The sequence below is a fragment of the Melitaea cinxia genome, chromosome 4, assembly GCF_905220565.1.
Source record: "Melitaea cinxia chromosome 4, ilMelCinx1.1, whole genome shotgun sequence".
Classification (NCBI taxonomy): Eukaryota; Metazoa; Arthropoda; class Insecta; order Lepidoptera; family Nymphalidae; genus Melitaea; species Melitaea cinxia.
In genome coordinates, this window is record NC_059397.1 from 2,237,129 (window position 1) to 2,258,648 (window position 21,520).

The 21,520-nt window shown below is 34.0% G+C and overlaps 3 protein-coding genes across 3 annotated transcripts; 2 read left to right on the forward strand and 1 right to left on the reverse strand.

Moving 5' to 3' along the window:
- Nucleotides 1-5,408: 5,408 nt before the first annotated feature.
- LOC123670107 lies at nucleotides 5,409-12,835 on the reverse strand. Its single transcript, XM_045603616.1, has 10 exons — nucleotides 12,806-12,835; nucleotides 12,262-12,522; nucleotides 11,731-12,007; nucleotides 11,014-11,186; nucleotides 9,527-9,576; nucleotides 9,084-9,097; nucleotides 8,651-8,735; nucleotides 7,963-8,119; nucleotides 7,071-7,231; nucleotides 5,409-5,820 (listed from the first exon to the last, which is right to left on the reverse strand). The coding sequence occupies exons 1-10, from the start codon at nucleotides 12,833-12,835 to the stop codon at nucleotides 5,409-5,411; spliced, it is 1,620 nt and encodes a 539-aa protein (XP_045459572.1).
- A 721-nt stretch (nucleotides 12,836-13,556) lies between these two features.
- Nucleotides 13,557-14,056, forward strand: LOC123670113. The gene is made up of 2 exons (XM_045603619.1): nucleotides 13,557-13,754; nucleotides 13,820-14,056. The coding sequence occupies exons 1-2, from the start codon at nucleotides 13,557-13,559 to the stop codon at nucleotides 14,054-14,056; spliced, it is 435 nt and encodes a 144-aa protein (XP_045459575.1).
- A 731-nt stretch (nucleotides 14,057-14,787) lies between these two features.
- On the forward strand, nucleotides 14,788-21,227 carry LOC123670009 (tyrosine-protein phosphatase non-receptor type 11). The gene is made up of 2 exons (XM_045603504.1): nucleotides 14,788-15,099; nucleotides 18,688-21,227. Exon 2 carries the CDS (start codon nucleotides 18,790-18,792, stop codon nucleotides 20,677-20,679), a length of 1,890 nt encoding a protein of 629 aa, XP_045459460.1. The 5' UTR covers nucleotides 14,788-15,099; nucleotides 18,688-18,789; the 3' UTR covers nucleotides 20,680-21,227.
- Nucleotides 21,228-21,520: the final 293 nt, after the last annotated feature.

Consider the following 21,520-nt stretch of genomic DNA (forward strand, 5'->3'; position numbering starts at 1 on the left):
GTTTTATTAATAAGCTTCTATACAAAATATGTAAGAAAATCAGTGTTGAAGTTGAAAGTTGTGTCTATTCACCCCATTTTACGGAATCAAATTCTCTCTCTACGTTATTATTTTGACATTTTTACTTTTTTTTTATTTGTATAGTTGTTGTTGTTGTTTTAAAATTTATCCCCAATAGGGAAAGGCAAAGGACTATAATCCATACAGCCTAGTTTGAATTTGTAATTTTAGTTCTGATATATCAAAAGGCCGGAGCCAAGTCTGATGTAACTTTATTTTTCTTCTGATTCGATGACTGGTAAAGTAAAGCCGAAGCCAAGTCTGAGATTTCATATTTTCGTCTACTCTTCTTTGTCTATAATTTTTTTTTTTTTTTATTTGTATAGCTTACAGCTTATAATAACAACAGATAACTAATACAGAATAGGAGTCAGTAAAAGTTAATAACAAGCTACCACATATTGGAACTAATGCTGCTTATTTCTAAAAATAATAAATAACTAATATTTAAAAATTAAAAAAAAAAGAATTAAGGTTACAATTTGTTGTAGTTTTTCGTACAAATACGCAATACAGGTAATTTTTATTGTACTTCAAATACCAACAAGTATAGACGAAAAACAATTTTCGGGGCGGAAGTAAGACCTACCCCACCCCAGCCCGCAAAATAATGATATTTGTAATAAAAAAAATACTAATCGATAGATTTTGAATTGCTCAATTCAACTACGTTGTCCTTTTAAATTGCTCACCTCAAATTATATAATTAAAAATCAAAATTTAAAAAAAAAAATCAAATATTTTCAAACTGCTATATCTTTCGATGTATACAATATTTTAAATTGCTCAAAGTGTTAAAAAACTGCTCAAGTTGCATTTATAATTGCTCAAGTATAGTTTGGAACAGATCCACTTCCCTTAATTTTTAAATAAATATAAATAGTTTGCACAAATAAAATATTGATATTTGTAAAAAAAAAAAATACTAATCGATACATTTTCAATAGCTCAATTCGACTACGTTGTCCTTTTAAATTGCTCACCTCAAATTATTTAATTATAAATTAAAAAAGTCGTTGAAAAATATTCTTTTATCAATATTTTCAAACTCCTGTATCTTTTGATGTATACAATATTTTAAATTGCTCAACGTGTTAAAACCCTGCTGAAGTTGCATTTATAATTGCTCAAGTACAGATTTGAACAGCTCCACTTTCCTTAATTTTTAAATAAATATATAAAGTTGGAACAAATTTAACGTTTATATCGATAAAGTGAGCGCTGCAGATGCGCATAGACAATGATGGGAAGCCAAAAAAATTGCGGATATTCGTAATAAAAAGATGCTAATCGTTCGATTTTCAATAGCTCAATTCAACTACGTTGGCCTTTTAAATTGCTCACTTCAAATTATTTAATAAAAAATCAAAAAAGTCGTTGAAAAATATTCATTTATCAATATTTTCAAACTCCTATATCTTTTGATGTATACAATATTTTAAATTGCTCAACGTGTTAAAACCCTGCTGAAGTTGCATTTATAATTGCTCAAGTACAGGTTTGAACAGCTCCACTTTCCTTAATTTTTAAATATATATAAATTGTTTGAACAAATAAATTAATGATATTTGTAAAAAAAAAAAATACTAATCAATACATTTTCAATAGCTCAATTCGACTACGTTATCCTTTTAAATTGCTCACCTCAAATTATTTAATTATAAATCAAAAAAGTCGTTGAAAAAATTCATTTATCAATATTTTCAAACTCCTATATCTTTTGATGTATACAATATTTTAAATTGCTCAACGTGTTAAAACCCTGCTGAAGTTGCATTTATAATTGCTCAAATACAGTTTTGAACAACTCCGCTTTCCTTAATTTTTAAATAAATATAAATAGTTTGAACAAATTTATCGTTTATATCATAAGACAGGTGTATATACGCTGCGCGTGCGCATAGACAATGATGGGAAGCCAAAAAATTGCGGATATTCGTAATAAAAAAGATACTAATCGATAGATTTTCAATAGCTCAATTAAACTACGTTGTCCTTTTAAATTGCTCACCTCAAATTATTTAATTAAAAATCAAAGAAGTCGTTGAAAAAAATTCATTTATCAATATTTTCAAACTCCTATATCTTTTGATCATCATCATCATCATCATTACAGCCTATACAGTCCACTGCTGGACATAAGCCTCCACAAGTTTACGCTAAAAATAACGTGAACTCATGTGTTTTGCCCATAGTCACCACGCTGGGCAGGCGGGTTGGTGACCGCAGTACTGGCTTTGTCGCACCGAAGACGCTGCTGCCCATCTTCGGCCTGTGTATTTCAAAGCCAGCAGTTGGATGGTTATCCCGCCATCGGTCGGCTTCTTAAGTTCCAAGGTGGTTGTGGAACCTTGTTATCCCTTAGTCGCCTCTTACGACACCCACGGGAAGAGAGGGGGTGGCTAAATTCTTTAGTGCCGTAGCCACACACTTTTTTGGCAGGCAGATTTCATACTTTCCTCGTATAATTAAAATAATTACCTACTTTTATTAGTTATCAGGATTCACATACATTGTTAAAGTAAAATTACTTTCCACTGTTATCCTCAATTGCCGGTTGCTTCTATTAAATAGTTTAAGGTGAGCAATTTAAAAGGCCAACGTAGTTGAATTGAGCTATTGAAAATCGAACGACTAGCATCTTTTAATTACGAATATTCGCAATTTTTTTGGCTTCCCATCATTGTCTATGCGCATCTGCAGCGCTCACTTTATCGATATAAACGTTAAATTTGTTCCAACTTTATATATTTATTTAAAAATTAAGGAAAGTGGAGCTGTTCAAATATGTACTTGAGCAATTATAAATGCAACTTCAGCAGGGTTTTAACACGTTGAGCAATTTAAAATATTGTATACATCAAAAGATATAGGAGTTTGAAAATATTGATAAATGAATATTTTTCAACGACTTTTTTGATTTTTTATTAAATAATTTGAAGTGAGCAATTTAAAAGGCCAACGTAGTTGAATTGAGCTATTGAAAATCGAACGATTAGCATCTTTTTATTACGAATATCCGCAATTTTTTTGGCTTCCCATCATTGTCTATGCGCATCTGCAGCGCTCACTTTATCGATATAAACGTTAAATTTGTTCCAACTTTATATATTTATTTAAAAATTAAGGAAAGTGGAGCTGTTCAAATCTGTACTTGAGCAATTATAAATGCAACTTCAGCAGGGTTTTAACACGTTGAGCAATTTAAAATATTGTATACATCAAAAGATACAGGAGTTTGAAAATATTGATAAAAGAATATTTTTCAACGACTTTTTTAATTTATAATTAAATAATTTGAGGTGAGCAATTTAAAAGGACAACGTAGTCGAATTGAGCTATTGAAAATGTATCGATTAGTATTTTTTTTTTTACAAATATCAATATTTTATTTGTGCAAACTATTTATATTTATTTAAAAATTAAGGGAAGTGGATCTGTTCCAAACTATACTTGAGCAATTATAAATGCAACTTGAGCAGTTTTTTAACACTTTGAGCAATTTAAAATATTGTATACATCGAAAGATATAGCAGTTTGAAAATATTTGATTTTTTTTTAAAATTTTGATTTTTAATTATATAATTTGAGGTGAGCAATTTAAAAGGACAACGTAGTTGAATTGAGCAATTCAAAATCTATCGATTAGTATTTTTTTTACTACAAATATCATTATTTTGCGGGCTGGGGTGGGGTAGGTGGAAGTAAGTACAAGAGACAACCTTATTGATAAAGCAGTAATATCTTCCAGGGTGGGCGTAACCAGTTTTTTTTTAAAGTGGGACAAAACATAGTGGTAGAAAATATAAAATTCATATTTACTACAAATTTTCATTTATTATCACTATTTATACTACAGCTCTGGTGTAGTTGTGCGAATAGTCGTCTAAAACACCGACTACTCGCACAACTACACCAGAGCGTCTAAAACACCAACGCTTTGCGGGTTCGATATTTGTAACTATACAAATATTTTTCCTATTTGGATATCTTGTGGGTCTCCCCACCATGCTTCGGAGAGCACGTTTAGCCGACGGTACCGGTTGTTGTCATAAATACCTGATAGCGATCGTCACTCATAGTAGGGAACAATCCGCCAACTCACAGTGGAGCAGCGTGGTGGATTAAGCTCAAATTCTTCTCCTACATAGAGAAAGAAGCCTGTGCCCAATTAGGATATTACAGGCTAAATGCGAGTACAGCTTACAAAGTACCGCCTTTGTACATCTTTCTTTGTATGTTTCTACTATTGTTACGTTTCTTTATGGTGTACAATAAAGAGTATTCATTCATTCATTCATTCATTCATTCAAGCTATTAAGCATTTTCATATTGTTTTTTTGATGTTATAGTAACATTTTTCAATATATATTTTTTTGTTTATCGTAATATTACAATAATGTAAGTACAGTATTTTTATTAAGGAAAAGTCGACAATAATTTGCTGAAGAGAAAATGTTAAAAAAAATCTTTTTATTAGTACACGTTACCTTCAGATTATAATTTCTGAGAAAAGCTACTGTTGTAAAACAAATTCTCTAAACACGAATTTGTTTACCATGTTGTAATTGTTATTTTATAAAATATATTTCACTTACGTATTAGGAATACCAATTTTACAGATATTTTGGAATAATTTCTTTATATTTTGTAAAAAACTTAAAATACTTATATATGACTTAAGTAGTTTACTGTTTCTGAGGTTCAGAATAGAACTGAACACTCCATTCGAATTTTTAAGTAATAAAAAACATAAGACTCATTGAAATATAATACAACCAAAATAGGGTTTTATTAAAGATATTATTATTTTGAGTGCTTGTACTTAGGATTTATATTTAAAATGAAAAACAAATAAATCAACAAAGTTTATTAATAGAATAGAACAAATATGTTATTTTCAAAATAAAAAATATGCTTAACAAGAATGTTGTTTTATTTGAAACTCCATTTATATTAATCAAAGATATGACTGCTACAGTAATTTAATTTATTGAAAAAATCGTCATTAAAAATCATCTTGTTTATTACAACAGGAAATAAAGCATAAATTAACAAATAAGAAAATAACAAACAATTTTTATGAATTTAATTAAGTTTTATATCTTATAAAAACCAAATCATTTATGCTTACAATTAGACTAATGTAAATACAGTCACTTTTAAATGAATGATTAATGAAGAAGTATTATTGAGTTAATTTTTTTTAATCTATTTATTTAAAAATGTCTTTAATATTAATATAGTTAATCTGGAATGGTATTCATTTCAAATTTAACTAACCAAAATGTATCTTCTTACATAACTTCATTTATAATAAAAAATAAAGCAGAATAAACAAATTTTACTTATTTAGGTAAAGCCTTAGCCCTTTTAGTCTTGACCCCAGTTCTCAATGCAGGCCTATTTTCATCATCAAACTTTCTTTTACCAGCTTTTCTAACCGTTTCTACGGGATCAGCACTAGGTTCTTCCAAATTATCACTTAGTAATGCTTCACGATATTGTTTTAGAGTGGGATTATCGTTAGGGACTTTATTTAGATTAGGATTATCAATAACCCGACCGATGTTAGATGTGTTCTGGAGAGTTATTTTCTCTAAAGGACTGAGAACCTCTCCAATCGGGTCAGGTGTATTCTCTTGAGATGTAAAAGTTTCAGCTAGAAGACGATCGACTATGTCTCTATCTTTTGTGTTAAAGTACTTCGCCATGGCCGATTTTAATTGGTCGGTTATTATTTTTTGGGGTGTGTTTATACTGGAAACAATTATGTTCAAAATTGAATTTCAAAATTTTATAAAAGTTGGCTAAAGCAATTTCGAATAGTCGTTTTACAAAGTTAACGATTTCTTTTAATTATTGTGATGTGTGGTTACGGTAACACAAAATATAGCCCTCCCCTCTTTTCCCGTGGGTGTTCGTAAGAGGCGACTAAAGGATAACAGTTCCACTACCACCTTGGAACTTAAAAAGCCGACCGATGGCGGGATAACCATATACTGCTGGCTTTGAAATACACAAGCCAAAGACGGGCAGCATCGTCTTCGGTGCGACAACTATGCCATAGCCCAGAGTTCACGCCATTTTTGGCGCGAACTTGTGGCCGCCTATGTCCAGCAGTGGACTGTATCAGGCAGAAATGATGAGTAGCATAGTCATAATTTAGTTTATCATTGTTTGTTTAATTAATTTTTAAATTACTTTTATCTGAGTATTGTTTCGAGGACCAAATACTCAAAACCTAGGAATCTGGATAACTTAGAAAATATTTTTATAAATTCGACATTAAAGAAATAACAGAAGTCATCATTACAGCCTATACAGTCCACTGCTGGACATAGGCCTCCACAAGTTTACGCCAAAAATAACGTGAACTCATGTGTGTGATGGTTAACCCGCCATCGATCGGCTTCTTAAGTTCCAAGGTAGTTGTGGAACCTTGTTGTTGAACCGTGTGGAACAGAAGTATTCAATGATAATAACTGAGGTAGGGCACAGCAGGAAATATCTCGTTCAAAATCTGGATCAACCCGACTAATTAAGTGCCTCGACCTTACAGAAGATCACAACTAAATAATACTGCTATCAAGCTTGGCTGCGTTTTTGTGGTGGGTAAGGTGACTAGAGCTCCTGGGGGGAGATATATAAGCTACGGTAATAACTTAGAAGCATCAGATGAGCCTTACGCTTGTTTGCCGACCATGTTATATAGTACAAAAAAAATAACGTGTGATTTTTTGTAGTCTATAAATGAAAAAAAAATGTGCAATGTTGGGTACCATTCACAAAAGAAAAATGTAAAATGTATTTGGGAGTCTTCACTGTCAACTATCCACGATACCAGTGTGCTATCCAAAATCGACTGCTGCTATGAAATTAAACAAGTCTATTTACATTTTATAAATCTATTACGATAGGTCTGACATAAAGACTATGGGCAAATTCTCCTAAAAAAGAAACCTAGAAAAATAAACCTGGAAACTGAAAATTTGCAAATAATAACTTACTCAATATCCGAATCCTGTCGTATGACTCCTTGAGCGTGGAGGAGCTTCATCAGTTTTCTTGCATTTAGTTCAGATATACGGAACTTTTCTGTCAGGTTTTTCAACTCTATGGTGGCTAGTTCCGTACACCACTCCAGTGTTCGACGGAATACGCAGAAACACTGTAGGTATTGTGACAATTTGGAATTACGTACTACTCAGAAAAACTTTTTTTTTTCATACAGTGGCGTAAGGATTTGTGTTAACGGCACTTTAGATAGGACGCTGCAGGAATTAGTCTGCTCAAAATTTGGAGCAGACCGATTTAGAAGATCACAGCTAAATAATACTAATTTCAAGCAATGTTGTGTTTCTGTGGTGAATAAGGTGACCAGAGCTTCTGGGGATGGTCGGGGGTCACAATGTTGGGGGGGTCATGAATGTTAACATGTCGTAAGCTTTGATAGGCTATCTTGACGGATTATGCATATTGAAATATGAGATTGAGAATAAATTTGGACACCTATATGCCAATACTATCTGTTATACAAAATCAACGAACCCCTCACCTTCATATCACCATTAATTTCCCGCCTAGTACCCACTGAACACTTAAAATATTATTTATATACATCATCATCATCATTACAGCCTATACAGTCCACTGCTGGACATAGGCCTCCACAAGTTCACGCCAAAAATAACGTGAACTCATGTGTGTTGCCCATAGTCACCACGCTGGGCAGGCGGGTTGGTGACCGCAGGGCTGGCTTTGTCGCACCGAAGACGCTGCTGCCCGTCTTCGGCCTGTGTATTTCAAAGCCAGCAATTCGATGGTTATCCCGCCATCGGTCGGCTTTTTAAGTTCCAATGTGATTTTTATATACAATTATACATATATAAAATCACTCACCTCTCTCTTCCTGTCGCTCAACGACACAAGTTTCCCATCCGTGGGTGTTCTAGTATTGTCCGCGTCGTAACATATCACGCAACAGTGGCGCGACAGTCGCGCGATATCCTCTCGATACACTCCGTAGCACGCCGCGTGTTGTTGCGTATTACAATAGCTTTGTACATACATATAGTTACTGGATACGTAAATATTTATTGTCTATTCACTATACTATGTATTGAAATTAATGCTCAATTAAAGAAAAATACGTTAATATTAATAATTAATCATTATATTTATTTTATTCTTTTAGTAATAGATACAAACAACACAATAATAAACACCCGGACCGTGTCATATATCTATGAAACATGGTCTATGAAAATATTTAGCATGAGCTAAAATTGGACTCACTTTTCCTAGTAATCACTAGAGAAAAAATGTACACTGTAAACGTTGTGACAACCCGTCGTTGAATAAAAATATAATCACTATCGTAATAAACATAAAAACCTTAATTTAGGATGTAAACCTTGTATTAGGGGTCCAAAAAAAAATCCCCTTCTTGTGCAAATATTTGTCACGAATGATAATAGAGCCTGCGATTGGTAACAGCCGGTACCTGTGATTACCGAGTCTACCCGATTTCGAATAGAGATATAATTACCACCTACCAAGTACCTATTTGAATAACAATCAAACTCACTCGCAAGTCAGAAGCTCACCGGAGCCATATGTTTCGCGATCGTCGTACTTGTTACAGGGACATTGCAACTGAAGACCGGCAGAACCTGACGTGACATTGAGCAATATTTATATAAATTTAAAACTTAACTTTAGCGACCCGCCCCGGCTTCGCACGATTGCAAAAACTACCAGTATTCCTCTACTACATTATGCATGTGCATCTATTAAAAAAAACCGCATCAAAATCCGTTGCTTAATTTAAAAGATTTAAGCATACATAGGGACAGAGAAAGCGACTTAGTTTTATACTACTCGTACGTAGTGATAAAAACGAGTGTTCTTTAGACCACACGACTGAAATAAAACTTCTTTATCTTCTACAGTAATATATGAAACGTAACTCTCTCTGTCTCTCTCTTTCTCTGTCTTCACTAACATATCTCCCTCTCAACTTCCAATCGACTCGCTCGATCACACTTTTGTTAACGCTCTCAAACGCATTCATCAGCTTACTCTCCAAGTCAGGCGTGCGTAAAGAAATACCTCAAAGAGGAGAAGAGAGTTTTTATATTATAGTAGAATGTTTAAAAAATTGTAACAGTTGAGCTAATTTTAAGTAGCCTTTCTTAGTAACTAATAACAAAAAAAAATCATTATATACACGTCTGAGTTAATTTTAAACGATCGATTTCCATAGTGTTCTGTCTCTGATTTTTCTAACTCATTTCTAGAACAACTCGTGTGTACTTTACTCACACTTTATTTGTATAGTTTAGGTCTAAATTTGAGAAATTGATTTTAGGTCTTAATATGAAAAAAATCAAATAACATTTTTAGATTGTACTCGCGCGTACCTAATACATGAATGCATTAGGGTGTCTATAATTTATAATACTTACCGGACAGATCCATTTCATTGGACAGCACTGGTGGGTTCTGAGACGGCTAAAATACAAATTAGTCAAAAATTAATATAACAATAAACAAAAATAAATTACAATAAAAAACCTAAAAAACAAGTGTTATTTAGACCACACGACTGAATTAAAACTTCTGCACAACAGGCTTACATTGTGTGAAAGAGAGAAAGAAAATGTGTGCTCGCGCCTCTTTCTCCTGCTCGGTTCGCCTCGTGTCGATAACACATTTCGTAACGCTCTCGTCACGCATTATCCAGCTTACTCTCCAAGTCAAGCGTGGATAAAGAAGTTTTACTTAGAGTGAAAACTCCGATACGTAACTGGAGTTTACTTTCTGAGGACGATTACTATGATATTCAAAAAGTATTTATCACTTTTTTCCAAGAGATGTTGCTCAGTAAAACTTTACCCCTATGACTTGTCAGCGTTGCTGCTTCAAACGATTTCATGCCCTATATTTTTTTATATCACAGTCATTTACTAAGACGTAAACTCTATAACAAACATGTGTTATGTATCAGGACCTTTAATGGATTTCAACATAATCATATCATTGGGTTCGTCATAATAGTTAAAGTGATTAAGGTAGGACACAGTACGAAATATCTGGTTCGAAATCCGGAGCAGCTCGACTGGGGTAGTACCTCGTCCTTATAGAAGATCACAGCTAATATAATACTGCCTTCAAGCAGAGTTGTGTTCCTGTGGTGATAAGGTGACCAGAGCTCCTGGGGGGGGATTGGGGAAAGGGTGAGTAACGCGCTCGCGATGTTTCTGATGTTGCAGGCGTCTATAGGCTACAGTAATCGCTAACTATCAGGTGAGCCGTACGCGTGTTTGCTACCATTGTAATAAAAAAGCTCCTAAGGACATGTGAAGGTTGAATCAGTAACGAGTGCATTGTTCTTTTTATATTACAGGCGTCTGTAAGCTACGGTAGCTGCTTACCATCAAAAGGACCATACGCTTGTTTACTACGATAACGATATATAAAAGAGTTACATGTATCGTGTATTATCATTACTAAGTTTATTTTTTCGAAATTTTCATTATTTTACCAATTCTATATAAACTATAGCCTCATGACTATCTCTCATCTACTCCTTGATGTATGAGTATGATATCGCCCTTGTGGTGTTTCTGATATCGCAGCTTTCTGAGATCGCATCTATGATCTACGGTAACTGCTTACCTTATAGTAACCGCCTTATGGCGGACCATACGCTTTATAACGCTTTTACTACCACAATTGTATAAATTGGTTTGTGTTAGTGGTTGATGGTTTTTTCACTTATTCATAATAATTTATTTAATAATTAACTATCGCTTGTTTGTAACTAAATTAATATATAGAAACAATAGAAAGTGACATAGCCTGTAAATAGTAGATTTTTTTTAAATAAATAATTCATCAGTTTTTTTTTCATCAAATTTTTAAAAATAATAACAGATATTCACATACTATAGCCTCATGGCTAGCTCTCATCTGCTCTTTGATGTATGATCTAGCTATCAACTTGTGGTACGCTGTCTCCACCCATCCAAGTTTCACAGTCTCTGGCATTGTTGGTTCCAGGTGATCTTCAGTTTCGTTTGTTGAGAGGTACCCTGGAGCTTGATAATCAGCTGGAGCGTCTTTTTTAAGGAAAAACATACTTCATCATAAAATACGTCACGCAAAATCATACCATATTGGACCCTTCCCTCCCCCTTTGTCACGCTATGTCACACTTTAAGGGACCCCCAATAAGTATTACGTTACAATAGCTTGAATGTCCCTTTGGAATTTTTTATTTCGACAATATAAAATTAAATAAATAAATGTTTATTTAACTGTAAACAGGCTTTTAAGTACATAATAATATTCTAACATCATGAAAAAAAATTAAACATTGTCAAGTAGAAAAAAAAACAAAAAGAAAATTAAATGCGACAACGACATTTTCTGAAACACCCTTTTCTTATTGTCTTGACAAAAAAAAACAGTACGCTAACTCAGTGGCAATAGCTTTCAGTGGTTTCCGAGGCACAGTTTCAATTCGTTTTTGCAAATTGACTGACAAAATAATATACAAATTGTTATTACTTTTAAATAATAACAATAAGAATATTTATAAATTGGATTGGCAAAAATTTACCTATTTCGAAAAGTTTTAAGTAATAACAATCAAAAATCTACCTTCATTATAATAAAGACGTAGGCTGACATCATAAGATGAAGGCAATTCATTCTGACACGCCTGCATGATAACCACGCAAGCCCTTATCAAGTGAATAGTCCTTTCTCGAACATTCTCGAAGCTGTACTTCATACTATGTTTAACATTGTCCCGATTTTTCGAGTGCACGTTCATGGTCACCCCATCATCGTGGTACGTATATTCGAAGATGTGGTATTCTATGAGATTCTCGATTTTGCATTCATCTTCGTAAAAACATAGGGCTAATTGGTGGAGCTGTAATATAAATTGTTGATGATACCTTAAAAAATAGTTGCATACATTTTGAAAAAAAAAAACTTTATTGTAAGGTAAAAGTAAAAAAAAAATACTCAATGAATTATGAACTAAAATATTTATTTCTAAAAATAATCTTACTCAAGCTGCGTATGTTTGGAAACAAAGATATTCTTTCATTTACATGAAATATACACATAACTTTTAATTAAATTTTCGTAAAAAAGGTTAATTTTAACGTAATAAATACTTACATATTTCTTGTCAAATGCCTCAAAGGCTTGCACCAACGCCGTACTAAGAAACTGTGCAATCTCATCGCGACATTTCTTTTTAAGTATACGTAATTTAACACCTCCGAAACTTTCAACCATGTAACTATCTTCAGGAAACGCGTTTTTCAAATACGTGATAGTACTAACAGCCACTACCGTCAGTTGTTTCATAAAAGCGAGCGAACTTGTATAGTTCTCGGTTGCTTGGCGCGGAAAAACTTTAACCCATTCCGATACGGCCTAAAATCAAATAAAAAATAAGATAAATATTTATTTTTCTTTTTTATTCAGAATTATAAACTGTATAAAATGCATAACTATTTCCCTTGGTAACGCCATAAGTTGAGATTAATTTACATATTTCATTCCAATTTTTATAAGCTTTCTTATAATACTATATTATCTTATAAGTGCCTAAGTGGTTCTTAAGGAATGAAAAATACACACATTTTATAAGTTTTCAGTTCGTAAAACAGAATAATATCTCGGGTCAGATAGTATATGTGACTTTGTATATAGTTACCTGGTTTGTAGTTGTCGCAATTGCCGTCATTGTTTTAATTACAACTTAAGAATTAAAGTTAATTAACACAACCGTACTCAATAATAACAGCACCTAATTGTTAGTTTGTTTGGGTAATTAATCAAAATAAGTCAAAATTCCCGCCGACAGTATTCACGTAAATTGATACATACATGTGCGATTTCATAGCTTCCGAATGCGTATTTCATACAGATAAAAAAGATTTCTAGAAGAAGATTTTTATACACAGAAGTCCTGTCATTATAGCAAAATCTAGTTTTTTTTACTTGCATATATTTTTTTAATTTGAACTGCTATTACTAAGCCTATATCGTACAGAGCAATATTTTAAAATCCTATGCACATTTTGTCTTCATCATAAAGCAGGCTTATTTTAATATTGTTATCGAGAAAAAAGTTCATAATTTGTTTTGCATAAAATATTTTTATTTACTTATCTAATATTTAAAATTCTCGTGTCGTGTTTGTATGCGTGTGTACTGTTTTTAAAATCGATAAAAGCTTACAAAATATTTTACTAAATCAATATTTACTTAATGAAAAAGTATTATGATGCATTATTTATTAATTTACTCAAATTTGCAAAGTAAATATAAAACCTTATTTATGTTTAAAAAGAAGAATTTATATGCACTCAAAATTAAAAATAAATTTTGACATTTATTCAGATACAAAATACATGAAAATATTTGTCATCATTTTGTAAAACATAATTATTTTTAATCGCATTATGCTGTGTCCCGAAGGAGCTCAATTTCAAAATGAGAACTCTATGAAAAATGAAGAAGATTCTTGTAATAAGAAAAGCAATATACCAAATGAAGGCACAGGAAACTTAGAATTAAAATCGTACAAAACGACTAAAAGCTGGAAAAAATCTATTACAAATTTTTTTCGTAATCAACTGCGATCTACTAAGTCAAATGATGTAGGTTTTTTCTGTCATTATGAAATACTTTTTAAATTTAATTGGTTAAATAATATAATTTGCAGGGAGATTTACCTTCGGGGAGTAAAGAAAAATTCGAGGAAAAAGAGATAGCTCCGGAACAAAAATGGCAATCTTTGGGTAAGGTGTTTAGACGTCAAAGTTTTGCAGAGCACTGGCAGAAATCACCTTCGCAGCAAGGAGAAAATTCTGCTCAAAACAAGCGTCATGCTGTTCGCAAAGTGCTTTCCAGTTATTTTGGAAAGTCTGAAAAATGTAAATCTGAAACAAATGAAAATTAATATTTATCTGATTTGAAACATAGTTAAATAAATTTTACGAACAACAATAACCTTTTTTTATTTCACTAACACATTTTTAAGCCGTATTGAGAAATAATTATTCTTGGTAGTAGTTAATTCCGCCTGTTGCAACTAATGCAAATTTATTATTTATTTTTTTTGCCTCATTGAACTTGTTTTGCTTTTGTGTTGGTGTGCGGAAGTATAAATAAATAAATTCACTTCAGCCTATCGCAGTCCACTGCTGGACATAGGCCTCCAGAGGTTTGCAACAAAAATGGCGTGAATTCATGTGTTTTGCCCATAATCACCACGCTGGGCATTGGTGACCGCAGAGCTGACTTTGTCGCACCGAAGACACTGCTGCCCGTGAGAGATCATGAGATGAGAATCTACGAGATCTCTTGTGCTCTCGGAACTCGGTATGAGAATTTGGTCTGCATTTGTCCATGTTTTATGAGATTTTTTCCATAGGGCTTGTGTATTTCAAAGCCAGCAGTTGAATGGTTATCCCGGCATCGATACGCTCTTTGAGTTCAAATGTGGTACAGGAACTGTGTTATCCCTTAGTCGCCTCTTACGACACCCACTGGAAGAAAGGGGAGTGGCTATATTCTTTACTGCGGTAACCACACAGGACACAGCTTAGTATTAGAATTTACAAGCTGTTCATTGCAACCTGGCAATCTTCATTCACCTGTCAGTGAGTGACAGCTTTGACATAGAACAAAAAAAAAACGGAAAAAAAGTTGTGTGACATTTCCGCAGGCCGTCAAGAAATGAAATTAATCTTTAGCGTTTTGTATAAAATAATGTTTATGTTTACACGTTTACTTTAATATTAATTATTAAATGGTGCACAAAATCGTCGCTAAAGCTTTACACGTGCATGATATTTAACGTGCGCTACTTTACTCGCGAATACGCCCTTGAAAATAGTGATACAAAAAGTCTAAAGTCAGCATAGCAACAACACTTCAGTGGTTTTAATTCTTGTTTTAAAGAAGATTGTGGGCTGTATCTTGAAGTAGTGCCTTTTTGAGGTAAGGATTATAGTAAATACTGTTAAAAATGATAAATACGAGCATTTCTAAATGACCATTTCCTTGTTTTAGCATACCTTTGTGTATATCCGATCATATTATGTATAACTATGTATGTAGATATAAAAATGAATATGTACAGTGTATACTTTGAGTCGAAAAGTTAATACTTTAGTTATCGTATTTTTAATTGTATTTTATTGTTATTTTTCACTGTAAATATTAATAAGTAGCACATTAAACACATCATTTATTTATTTTAATGAAATAAACTAGAAATCAAATCTTTCCAAACATAACCTACAAGCATGTTATTTAATAAACTATTTATATAACAAATCATGTTTAAATAACTTTTAAATTACAATATTTTTTATATTTTATTTTAATATCATACAAATAATTTTTTTAGTTTCTTTGAATATTGTCTATAATTTTAATATAATTTAAAATGCAACCTACCACCAATTATAATAATAATGAAAATACTTGTTTGTAATTTTTTCCTTTAAATTATTCCGATTTCCGTAACAATGTTAACTATACAAGTTACAATAGGTTTTTTTTTTTTTAATATGTTTAGTTAACATTGTCTTGCTGCTGAGGTAATGTCAACATTGTCAACAATTGTATTGTTTCCAATAGTACAATGTAATTAAATCTTAAATATTTGCTTTTTTACAGTAGTTACTGTTTTATATAAAATACAAATTCTTGTCACAGGTTTCTAAATATTAACCTATTAAAGTCATATTAAGCGATTGATTGAAAGTAACGTCCCACTGCTGGGCTAAGAACTCTCTCCATATAAGAGAAGGGTTAGGGCTTAGTTTATCACATTTTGCCTCTGCAAACTATACCTAACATATAAACTGTTTTTAAGCAGTGTTGTGTTCCTGTAGGTGACCAGAGCTCATGGGGGAATTGGGCAAGGCGCTTGCTATGTTTTTAATGTTGTAGACGTTCATAAGCTACCGTAATCGCTTACCATCAGGTGAAACGTGCTTGTCTGCCAATCTAGTTATATAAAAAAAATGATACAAATCAACTGAGTTTTTGATATATTCTTGTTTTAGTATTAGTTTATTAATTGAAAAAAAAAAACAGGTCCTAATGGCCTATTCTACGTTCTGCTGTTAAAGTCTATTTGTCATGTAATGTTATATGCGTGATAAACTTAATCCAAATTGTATATATAAAAATTCTCGCGTCACAATGTTACAATACTCCGAAATGGCTGGACTAATTTTTATGAAATTTTGTGTGCATATCAGGTAGGTCTGAGAATAGGCGAACATCTATTTTTTAAACACCTAAGTTACATGGGGGGGGGGCGGATTAAGGGGAATTTAAGGGGATAAAAACAAAGTTCGCTGGGTCTGCTAGTATATATATATATAGTTACTAGCTGTGCCCGCGGCTTCGCCCGCGTTGAAATCAGTTTGTCACAAAGTTTTCCCGGTAAACTTCCTGTGAAACTCTCATCAAAATCGGCTTAGCCGTTCCGTAAACCTTCCTCTTGAAGCCCTCTCTCCATTGGTGAAAGTTCAGTAGATTTTGAGGGAATCGATCACATACGCTTTTGGGGACTTTTTTTTATAATACACTACCTGTTGGCCGCGACTACGTCCGCTTGTTTATAAAGATATGCATTACTTTTAAGCTGCTTAACGTAAATTATTTTTTTATTTCAATCACTTGAAATGCTTATCACTCTGAGTAACTTTTTCAAAGGCACAAATAAAACCTCTCTATACACCACATTTTTAGTTTTATTTTTCAGGCTGCAGTATAAATAGCCTTTCAGGCGAACTTATAGCTGCTGTATATGTTTCATACAAACTATCAACCCCAATTAAACCCCCTTAGCGGTGGAATATCGCAAAATCCGTTCTTAGCGGACGTCTACCAACTATAATCTACCTCCCTGCCAAATTTCATCTTTGTCCATTTTGGATGGATGGACCATCCAGCGGTTTTTGAGTTCTCGTGATGAGTGAGTCCGTGACCTTTCTCTTTTGTATATATAGATTACGATGTATTAGTTGGACACCTTCTCACCATCTATAAAGTATAGATTTTAAATTTCAAGTCTCTTCCTTCAAAAACATAGGACTTTCATACAAACTTCCAACTCCCGTTTTATCCCCTTAGGGGTCGAGTTTCGTAAAATCCGTTCTCAGCGGATGTTTACGACCTATAAGAAACATATCTGCAAAATTTCAAGTTCGTATCTGTTATAGTTTCGGAGATTTCGTGATTAGTGAGTAAACCTACCATCTCCCGTTTTAACCCCAAAAGAGAGTTGATTTCTAAAGATACATTATTTGAACACCTTCTCACTATATATAGAGCATACCTGTTAAATTTCAAGTCTCTTGCTTCAAAAACATAGGACTTTCATAACTTCCAACCCCCGTTTTACCCCCTTAGGGGTCGAATTTCGTAAAATCCGTTCTTAGCGGATGCCTACGTCTTATAACGGTCACAGCACTGTTTTGTGGCTGTTTATCTGACGGTTGCCGGTTCGATCCCCGCACATGACAAACATTTGTATTGGCTATGAAGATGTTTGCCGTGGTCTGGGTGTTTGTGCAGTCCTTGTGGGTCTCCCCACACTGTAGCTCCAAGAGTATGTTAAGCCGTTGGTCCCGGTTGTTATTTTGTAGACCTGATAGCCATCGTTTCATATAGTTCGGAATATTTTATGTCACTAGGTCGGCAAACAAGCGTACGGCTGACCTGATGGTAAGCGATTACCGTAGCTTATAGACGCCTGCAACACCAGAAGCATCGCAAGCGCGTTGCCGACCCAATCCCCAATCCCCCTAGGAGCTGACCAGCACAGAGGGTCACCTTACTCACCAACAGGAACACAATACTGCTTGAAAACAGTATTATTTTGCTGTGATCTTCTGTAAGGTCGAGGTACTACCCCAGTCGGGCTGCTCCATATTTTGAGCAGGAAATTCCTGCTGTGCCCTTCCTCAGTTATTTTTTTTTTTAATTTAATTATATCTGCCAGCCCGCACTGGAGCAGCGTGGTGGATTAAGCTCTGATCCTTCTCCTACATGGGGAAAGAAGCCTTTACCCAGCAGTGGGATATTACCGGCTGAAGCGTATGTAGTATTATTTAAAATTTGTTGTTACAAAATAATACAAAATATCATTAACAACTGTTCTTTGTTCTGCCTAAATTTGTTTTGTATATATTTTAATAGACAGAGCTTGGTCATCTAAGTCCTGATTTATACTAGTACAAATACCATACTACCTTATTTTGTACTATCATTTTTTTTATGTAGGGTGATTAATTAAAGGGACATTAATTTAATTTATGTATTGTAATATTTAATAAAACTGAAGGTAAGGTCTCCCAAGTAGAATTTTGAGTTCATTAAATATAATGACTAACAATAAGTTAAAGTTACTAAGTTTGTAATGTACATAATGTTAAGATGTATCCATTTTTAAATTGATTGGTGTTTTTTGGTGGTGCTACCTTGACTTTTGTTTAAATAAAAAATTTCAATTTCAGTAATTACAGTAATATTGGTAATCTGACAGTAGACATTTTTCTATTTCAGATGAGTACTGAGGATATATGGAGGATAAGGCTAAAAGAGAACAACATAATAATTGGATAAGTAGGTTTTAAGTCACACATTGGTGCTTTTTGATAGCGTAAGATGATAACTCGGAGATGGTTTCATCCATCCTTGACTGGGGTGGATGCTGAGAAGTTGTTACTGGAGTCAGGACGGGATGGTTACTTTTTAGCGAGGCCTAGTATGAGCAACAAGGGTGATTTCACACTATCTGTACGCAGGGGGTCCGAAGTAATTCATATTAAAATACAAAATAATGGAGAATTTCTTGACTTATATGGCGGGGAAAAGTTTGCTACTCTCTCAGAACTTGTTCAGTACTACATGGAAAATCAGGGTCAGCTACGTGAAAAAAATGGCAATATCATTAGAATAAAGACGCCGCTGAACTGCGCGGATCCGACGACAGAACGGTGGTACCATGGTCAACTCACCGCAAAGGAAGCAGAGAGAATGATGCTTGAAAATGGTAAGAACGGTTCTTTTCTGGTAAGAGAATCGCAGAGACAGCCGGGGGATTTCGTACTCTCCGTGCGTACAAGAGACAGGGTCACTCATGTGATAGTAAGGCGGAAGGACAATAAGTACGATGTCGGAGGAGGACTACCGTTCGATGACCTCGTCAGCCTCATAGAACATTACCGCAACTTCCCAATGGTTGAAACGACCGGTGAAGTGTTGAGGCTCATTCAACCATTTAACGCGACACGTATTCAGGTACAACACTTTCACACGCGAGTTAAACAGCTCCAGAAAGAAAACGAGGGACCTATCGAGAGCATGGCCTACAAACAAGGCTTCTGGGAGGAATTCGAAACGTTGCAGATGATGGAAAATTTACAACTATTCGACAGGATGGAAGGTTCGAAACCGGAGAATATAAGAAAGAATAGATACAAAAACATTATCCCCTTTGATCACACTCGGGTGATACTGCGGGACATTCCCCCCGACGCCCCGCCAGGTTCCGACTACATCAACGCAAATTACATCCGGTGTGATTTTATCGATTCCAATTCTGAATCGCAGGATTTGAACGGAAGTAACGAGAATAACTCCCCACAAGCGAAAGACGGTGCGTCTAAAAATAAAAGCAAAACGTCACCAACTCACAAAGGGGTTATTATTACACAGGAGAAATTGAGGGATACTGCGAAAGGTTACGGTAACGGTAACGGTACTCACAAACTCGTACCACCATTCGAACTGAACGTTCTCCGTACCAACCCGAACTACGTAAATACTACGATACCGAAATCGTCGGAAATCGTCGAAAACGGTGACGCTGACAAGGTTTACAATAAAATTTACATCGCTACACAGGGCTGTCTCTCGACCACGATTTACCAGTTCTGGTCGATGATATGGCAGGAGGATGTCCGCATCATAATAATGACAACAAAGGAAATAGAACGCGGTAAAGTTAAATGCGAGCGCTACTGGCCGGAACTCAATAAGACAGAAGTGATAAAGAAATACACTATCTACAACGAGTCTGAATCCTCCACTCAAGACTATACGTTGCGGCGTTTCATAGTCACGAAGAAAGATGAGCCTAACGAGAAAAGAACTATATACCATTTCCATTTCACCGCTTGGCCGGATCACGGAGTGCCATCAGAACCTGGCCGGGTACTGAATATTTTACTGGATGTCAACTATAGGCTTCAGCAGATAATGACTGGGCCAGACCCGCCGAGTCAAGCGGTAGTATGCGTCCACTGTTCTGCAGGAATCGGCAGGACTGGCACCTTTATCGTCATCGATATGATTCTAGACCAGATACGAAAAGAGGGTTTCGACTGTGAAATAGACATCCATCGTACGGTTCAAATGGTCCGAGACCAACGATCCGGTATGGTACAGAACGAGGCACAATACAAGTTTATATATATGGCGTTACTAGAATTTATCGAAACTGAGAAACAACGCGTCCTGCGCGTTCCTGCTTCGGAAACTCCGCGAATGTGATCTAAAAAGAATGTTTTGTTCAAAATTCGCGATAGGAACAAAAAAAAAATTCAAAATTTTATTAACAGAATAAATGTAAGTGACGAGAGACTTGGATATCCTCGAGAATGATAGTTTAATAGCTGTTATGTATGTGTAACTTTGAATCTTCTGTATGAATTATTAATTTGACGATAGATTTATTCTGATGCAATATTTTATATAAATGGAAGATATTTTTCACTTATTGTTATGATGATGTTAAGTCAATTTTAATATTATTAATTTACTTTCAAAAGACGCAAATTGACGGACCGATAAATGTCATCGGTTTTTCCTTTATACTATAAATAGTTGATGTAAAAATAACAAACTCACATTATCCTGTTTATTGTATTGCTTTATATTACAACAGATACATTAAAGTTTAATTTTTAAAAACGATACCACATAAAAATAGTTCATAATTAAACTGAGAGTAGGAATTTTCTATTATACTTTGTTTTTCCATTGATCTTTTAATTGCAAATAAATATTCGAATATGCTTCATTAGTAATAAAACGAGAATGAAAATAATAATCTTGAAAAGATCGACTATAGTACCTAATTGTTGGTGATAAAAAAAAATATATAAAATACGAAACGGATACCTGATTATGATTCAAATAATTGCTTTAAAAATTGTACTATATGAAGTCAGGAGGTTGACTTTAATGTGATCTCGAATCGATTTTGAATTAGACAGAGTATATTTTTTATTTTGCATATGATGAGTAATTGAGTTAGAAGAAACACTTCTTTGAAACTACAAATATAATAACAAGAATACATCGATGTATATCTGCCTCATCTAAAATATAT